This window comes from Orycteropus afer, unplaced genomic scaffold (genome assembly GCF_000298275.1).
Source record: "Orycteropus afer afer isolate SDZICR_OR568_19922 unplaced genomic scaffold, OryAfe1.0 scaffold00370, whole genome shotgun sequence".
In the NCBI taxonomy this organism is placed as follows: Eukaryota; Metazoa; Chordata; class Mammalia; order Tubulidentata; family Orycteropodidae; genus Orycteropus; species Orycteropus afer.
The window spans coordinates 224500-232134 of record NW_006921957.1 but is presented as its reverse complement, the minus strand read 5'-3'; the positions used below and the strand labels follow the sequence as shown (position 1 = coordinate 232134).

The following is a 7635-nucleotide window of genomic DNA, read 5'->3' as shown; positions in this document are numbered from 1 at the left end:
TTGGAGATGCTTATAAACATCTAAGGGCAGATTTCAAGTAGACAGATAGATATATGGAGTTCAGGGAGAGTCTGGGCAAGAGATAAACATATGGAGAAGTTCTTAATGCCAGGTGACTGGCTGGTTGCAGACTATCGTTCTTATTGGATGAGATGCTTTTATATCTCAGTCTTGATCTTTTCATTATATCAGATCATTTTCATTACAGTAGGTATAAGGAGGGAGCTCTGGTGGCATAGTGCCTAAGGCACTTGACTGCTAACCAGAAGGCTGGTGATTCAAACCCACCAGCCACTCCTCTGAAGGAAGGTTGAGCGATCTACTTCTACACTGAGGAAGGTAGATTGCCCAAACTTCCTTCTGAGGAGTGGCTGGTGGGTTTGAACTGCCAGCCTTCTGGTTAGCAGATGTTAAAAAGAAAAAACAAAACAAAACAAAAAACACCTCAGTTGTCCCACATATTTGATACAGATATAGCTCTGAATTTCTGCTACATGGTGAGATTTCAAATACTCTACATTCATACTAATTCTTACCTCTTTCCCATCAACCACAAGGAGCTCTGGTAGCACAGCCTAAGGTTTTAGACTGCTAATCAGAAAGTTGGTGGTTCAAACCCACCAGTTGCTCCAAAAAAGGAAGATGAGATAATTTTCTTCTGTAATGATCTACTGCCTTGGAAATCTAATGGGGGTCACTATGAGTTGGAACTGACTCAATGGGAGTGGGTTTGGTTTTATTTGGTTCGGTCACATCAGCCACAGTGGAATGGGGCCTTTCCTCTGGTTTGAGTCTAATCCTTCTCTTGTAGCCTGGTCCCTCTCTTGCTTCCTCAAACCTTGCTCCATGATTTGGTCTCTTTCCTTCTGTATTAATTGACAATTCCCTTCACCATATAAGCTGTAATTCTTGTGTCTTAAAAATTTATATTTTCTTCTCACTATCTAGTTTATGACCACCTTTGCACCTGGTCCAAATGTCCCAATAATTGAGTTTGTATCAACTTCTATTAACCTGCAGCATGTAGACGTTTGTTGAAACAATTCTCCCAAAGTCTCCTTGTTGCTAAATGGGATAGACACTTTTGGTCTTTGTTTAATTTGATGTCTATGCGTATTTGATCACTAAGACCACCTTCTCCGTCCAAAACTCTTCTCTCCTTAGGTCTCTGTGTCACTTATCATGATCTCCAAGTTTTTCTCCTCCTCTTTGTTCCCTCAAAAGGAGCTCTGGTGGTGTAGTGGATAGGGCATTTGGCTGCTAACCAGAAGGTCAATGGTTCAAATCCACTGGCCACTCCTTGGAAGGAAGATGGGGCAATCTACTTTTGTAAACATTTACAGCTTCAGGAATCCACTGGGAGTTTCTATGAGTCAGAATTGACTTAAGGGCAGTGAGTTTGATTTTTTTAATTTGCTTGGTCCCACACTATTATCCTCTTCTCTATATTCTCTCAGTAAAGCTAACCCTTAAGAATTGCTATTTTTCTGAGTTCTGTTTTGACTCATTTCTCCCTCTATAAATTTTCCCTGGGTTTTCTCAACTCCACCAATAGCTTCAACTACTATAGAAGTATGGATAAAATTCAGATTCCTATCTCAAGAGATGTCAGCTCTAGATCTATCTATACAGCAGCTACTGGGAGTCCCACGGACTCTGAGTCCTAAATTAAACTCATCATCTGTCTTCCCTGCCTCCCTCACAAAACCATTTCAGCAAATAGCACCATGACCCATCTAATTGCCAAAACATGGAATTCATTCCTTGAACCCATTTCTTCCTCACCACTCCCTAATCAGTTATCTAGATGCATAGATTTCACCTAAAGAATCTTGTTGAATAACTAACTCTTATATCAATAATCACTGCCTAGTTCTGACTCTCATCTTTTCCTGACTGAATAAACTTCAGCAGCTGCCATTCTCTTCCTCTAATTAAGTCTCCACATTAGAGCCAGAGCTATCATTCCCAAATACAATTCTGATATCATACCTCTTTAATAGATCTTTATCACCCTCACTATAACATTCACCTTCTTTAACCTATTTTTCATGACATCATAGGTCTTCCAACGTCTGTCCTTGCCTACCTGTCCAGCCTTATCTTCCATCATCCCCTGGTTTATCTCGTGCTTCATGACTTCACACATGATAGTCCTTCTGTATGGAATATCCTTCTCTGCCCTGCCCCAGTACTTAACATCTGCTCACTCATCAAAGATTAGCTTGACTTTTGACTTTGGATTCTTCCCCCAAATAAATTGTATGGAGTTCATGTGTTACCTTGATCCTAGAAATCATCTTATAGTAATAAGTGAGAGATATTTGGATTTACATCCTTGTTCCTCCACCTACAATCTGTAGATCTTGGTAAATTTTCTGAATATATCTGAACCTGTTTTCTGAGGTGAAATAATACTAGAACTTGTATCACAGAATTATTGGGAGAATTAAATGCTTTCTTTCCTTTTCCTTCTTCCCTCCCTGCTTCCCTCCTTTTCTCCCTTTCTCTTTTCCTCCCTCCCTTCCATCCTACCACTCTCCCTTCTTTCATTCTCTCCCTCCATCCCTTTCTTCCCTCTGCCCATTAAAGGTGTCATTCAATTGCCTTCTGGATTTCATAATTACTTTTGGAAGGTCTGCTGTCAATCTCATTATTGCTCATTTGAAAGTACTAAGTCTTTTTCTTTGGTTGCTTTTGAGACTGTATCTTTGGTTTTCAACAGTTTTATTGTATCATTTATTTCAGCATTTATTTATTTATTTATTTCAGCATCTCTGTTTTGTGGGTTCATATCTTTCTTTTATTTAGGAAAGTTGTTGGTCATTATCTCTTAATTTTATTACTCTTACTTCTCTCTCTTTCTGTTTGTCCATCCAATCAGACACATGTTAAATGATATGTCCCATTTGCTTCTTGTACTCTTTTCTGTTCATTTTTTATTTCGAGGATTTAGGTTGAATATTTTTTATTGATCTGTTTTTGAGTTCACTAAAATTGTCTTATTTGTTCCCAGTCTGTTTTTAAAACTGTCAAATGAGTCTAAATTTCAAATATTGTTTTGTGTTGTGCACTTTATTGATTTCAATTCTCTGTTGAACTTTTCTCTCATTCTAAGCATTTTTCCATATTTTTCTCTAATTAATTTAGTTATAATAGTTGCTTTAAAATACTTGTATGTAAATCTTGCATTATTTGCTTTCAGTTATATACTTCTAATGTTTATTTTTCCCCCTCTTGATTGGAGGTCACATTTTCTTGCCTTTTAACATATTTCAAAATGCTATTTGATGGGGATTGTGTGTAAAAGAACTGCAAAGTTAATGCTTTCCTCCCACCCCAAAGAAAATCCACTCTTTATCTTTTATGTAGAAAAGGAATTAATATATACAGGAATTAAGAAGGGTCAGAACCAGGTTATAACTTGAGTCAAAATCAGTGCACTTCAGTTATAAATGATTCAGGAATTCTGTCATATATTTGTTTCAGATCTCTTACTCTAATGGGAGAATATCTCTTAAGAAGCATGAGGGGATGATGGAAGATAAGGCTGGACAGGTAGGCAAGGACAGACCTTGGAGGACCTATGATGTCATGAAAAATAGGTTAAAGAAGGTGAATGCTATAGTGAGGGTGATAAAGATCCATTAAAGAGGTATGATATCAGAGTTGTATTTGGGAATGATAACTCTTGCTCTAATGTGGAAACTAATGGGAATTTTATTCTATCTTTTCATCTCAGCCTTCTATTCTGCCCCATCACTCAGTGGATGTCCTATGGGAGAAGTCAGCCTTGAATTTGGAATGCTTCTAGGTTTAAATCTCTCATGTCAGCTCAATGCAGCGGTCAAAAGCTCTGCTGACTTCTTTTCCCCCTAGTAAACTTCCTCTTCCTATATCATGCCTGACCCATAGTTTGTAAGGAGACTCACCAAATTCTTCTAGGGAAGAACATGACCAGTGATTCCATCTTACCTTGGAATTTTTTTTTTTTTAATCTCTTTGTAATTTTGGTTCACTTACTCTTCTGTGTTTTCACAGCTTTCCGATATTGCTAAAATTGTGATATTTGCAATTTTTTCTCTTTTTTTCTAGTTTTTACAGCCTGTCACTATTTATTGAATCATAACCAGCATTAGGAAACCCCTATCCTTGCTTTCTAAGACTTTTCTATCTCTTCAAATATTTTACTTGCAGCTCCCTTTATAAGAGAGAATCTATCTCTTAAAAATCCTTCCTCATCTTCCAAGCATCCACCTTCCTTCTTTTAAGATACCATTGCCCCAACTGGATCCTTTTGGAAAAGATGACAATAATAATAGTGGTTATAATACCTACCATTTATTGAGTGTTTCTATATGCCAGGCCACTATTATTTATGTGCTTTTCTTGCATTGGCTTATTTAATCCTCACAACATTTAAGAGGTAATTTGCTATTATTTTCCCCATTTTAAGATGTGGCACAGAGAGAGTAAAGAATTTGCCCAAGGCCATGCAGCTGATAAATAGCAAGGATTAAATAAAAATTTAGAAATCCTGAATCTAGAATTTACCTCTTAACCACAGGATCCAAGACAACCAATTCCTAGCTCTCTTTCTTTCTCTTATGTATTACCCACCACTGGTCTATGAAAACATATGGCTTTGACTCTTCATGAGGAGTACAATTTATTTTCAAATGCTAATTGTTTTTCTGCTGCTAGAGGTTTGAGCCAGACACCAAATAACTGTGCCTCTAAACTTACAGAGTACCCATCAAACTCTTCAACTGGTCATATTGAAACCCATTTTGAGAGGAGCTTCAAAGGAGGGGGAGACATCCCCATTCTTCCCTATTGGCAAAGCAAATGCTACGCTCTCAAATCTCTAACTCTTTCCTTGTTCTCTTTGAAATCTTTTATAAGCTACATGAAGTAGTAAATGCAAAGAATAGTTTAAGACCATCCTTTTGAAAGCCCTACATTTTGTAATGTTGCTGTTGTTGTTAGGAGCCGTTGAATTGTCTCCGACTCATGGTGACCCTATGCATAGCAGAATAAAACACTGCCTGGTCCTGTGCCAGCCTCATGTTCCTTGCTATACCTGAGCCCATCATTGCAGGCACTGTGTCAATCCCTCTCATTAAGGGCCTTCCCCTTCTTCATTGACTCTCCACTTTACCAAGCATGATATCCTTCTCCAGGGAATGGTTCCTTCTGAGAACATGACCAAAGTAGGTGAGATGAAGTCTGGTCATTCTCACTTCCAAGGAGTATTCTGGCTGCACTTCTTCCATGACAAATTTGTTAGTCCTTTTAGCAGGCCACGGTACTCTTTGCATTCTTCTCCAACACCACAACTCAAAACATCAACTCTTCTTCAGTCTTCCTTATTCATTGTCCAGCTCTCACATACATAAGAGGCGATTGAAATTACCATGGCTTGGGTTAGGTGCACCTTAGTCTTCAAGGAGAATCTTTGCTCTTCATCACTTGAAAGAGGTCTTTTGCAGCAGATTTGCCCAACATAATACGACATTTGATGTCTTGACTGCCTCTTCCATTGGTATTGATTGTAGAACCAAGTAATATAAAGTCCTTGCCAACTTCAATCTTTTCTCCATTTATTGTGAAGCTGTTTATTGGACCAGTTGTGAGGATTTTTGTTTTCTTTATATTGAGGTGTAATCCATACTGCAGAATGGAATATGGAATTTATTATGTGGAATTTCAGAATAAACTGGGATTAAAAGAATATTTACATACCATTTCATATCAAATAGAAGTTCTTTATATATATATATATATATATATATATATATGTATATATATAATTTTACCCACTTTGTGGGTAAACTAATATGTACTACTCTGCTATTTGTAACTGGCACTCCTAATAAATATATGAACAGCAGCTTTGTTAGAATCTGAAGATTTCACCTTTATGTATGATGTCTCTGTTCTTTCTCTACAGAAGAAACAAAATGCAAGATTTCCTCAGGGGAAACTACACCTTTCTTACTGAGTTTATTCTTCTAGGATTCTCTAGTAATACACAGATAAATGTTATTCTTTTCAGTATTTTCCTCTTCCTCTACCTCATCACTCTTCTAGGCAATGGGCTCATTATCACTCTGATACGGATTGACAGTCGTCTGCACACACCCATGTACTTTTTCCTCAGTGTTCTTTCCATTATGGACATGGGATATGTCACTACCACAGTACCTCAGATGTTGGTACATATGATTTGTCAGAAGAAGACCATCTCCTATATTGGATGTGTAACCCAGATGTACATCTTCCTGATGCTGGGCATCACTGAGTCTTGGCTATTTGCAATCATGGCTTATGACAGGTATGTGGCCATTTGCTATCCTCTCAGGTATAAGGTTATTATGAGCCCTTTGCTATGTGGGTTAATGGTGGCTTTCTGTGGATTCTGGGGTATCAGCTGTGCCCTGATATACACAGTCTCTGCTATGATTCTTCCCTATTGTGGTCCTAATGAGATAAATCACTTCTTCTGTGAAGTACCTGCTGTCTTGAAGTTGGCCTGTGCAGACACATCCCTCAATGACCGAGTGGACTTCATCCTTGGCTTCATCCTTCTGCTGGTCCCACTCTCCCTCATCATCATTGTTTACATCAATATCTTTGCTGCCATCTTGAGGATTCGTTCAGCCCAGGGGAGGCTTAAAGCCTTCTCCACTTGTGCCTCCCACATCACTGTGGTCACTATGTTCTCCATACCATGCATGGTTATGTACATGAGACCTGGCTCTGAGGCCTCCCCAGAAGAGGACAAGAAGTTGGCTCTTTTCTATAACGTGATCTCTGCCTTTCTCAACCCCATTATCTATAGCCTCAGGAACAAAGATGTGAAGAGGGCTTTCCTCAAAGTGACAGGATGGGGAAAAGTGCCAGAATGAAGTCATGGAAGCATGGAAAGCAGCAACCAAACCTGGGACACAGCATAAATGACCTCTCCATACAAATTCCTTCCAACCCGTAATGGACATTCATAAAAGAGTAATGAATATCTTAAATAAGATTATGTATGAGAACATATGGAAGGATGTGGCAATGAATACCCCTCAAACATGAAGGCACCAGACTGTGAACTTCTTGACAGCAAAGCCCACATCTCATTTATCTCTATATCACCAGTTTATACGACCTGGAAAAGTGTTGGCTTCAATATTCGTTTGCATAATTGATAAATGAACATATTACTACGTGGTCTCATGGGCTTTGGACTTATGAAATAAGTTAAAATTAATGAGCACAGGATGACTCCCACATTTGCTCTCAGTGACCTGACTATAGCTCAATTAGGGCTCTGACAAGGCCTGAAGAAAGAAGAGTTTAAGATAATTCAATGATGATCATAGAAAGTAGAGTACAGAGAAGCAATACATGATAGTTTTCACCCAGTACTGTTAGGAGAATATGGATCCTGGCCCTCATGTTACTGAAGAGAGGTGCTTTGTTTTAAGAAAGTGACATTTGTAGGAGGGAGTAGAATCTTCCAGTATTTGCATGGAAATCTCCCACCCAGAGATCTCCCACTTTTCATAATGGATGTTCAACTTTGTTTAAGTACACTGACACAATGAATTATAGACCCTTAAAGTGTACAATTTGATGAGTTCT

General features: G+C 38.4%; 1 protein-coding gene across 1 annotated transcript; it reads left to right on the top strand.

Annotated features, from left to right (window-relative positions):
- Positions 1 to 5963: 5963 nt before the first annotated feature.
- Positions 5964 to 6911, top strand: LOC103207427 (olfactory receptor 2A12-like). The gene has a single exon (XM_007953029.1). The coding sequence runs from the start codon at positions 5964 to 5966 to the stop codon at positions 6909 to 6911; it is 948 nt and encodes a 315-aa protein (XP_007951220.1).
- The last annotated feature ends 724 nt before the right edge of the window (positions 6912 to 7635 follow it).

Coding starts and splice junctions, on each gene's coding strand:
- LOC103207427 (XM_007953029.1), top strand. CDS start 5,964: ATGCAAGATTTCCTCAGGGGAAACTACACCTTTCTTACTGAGTTTATT.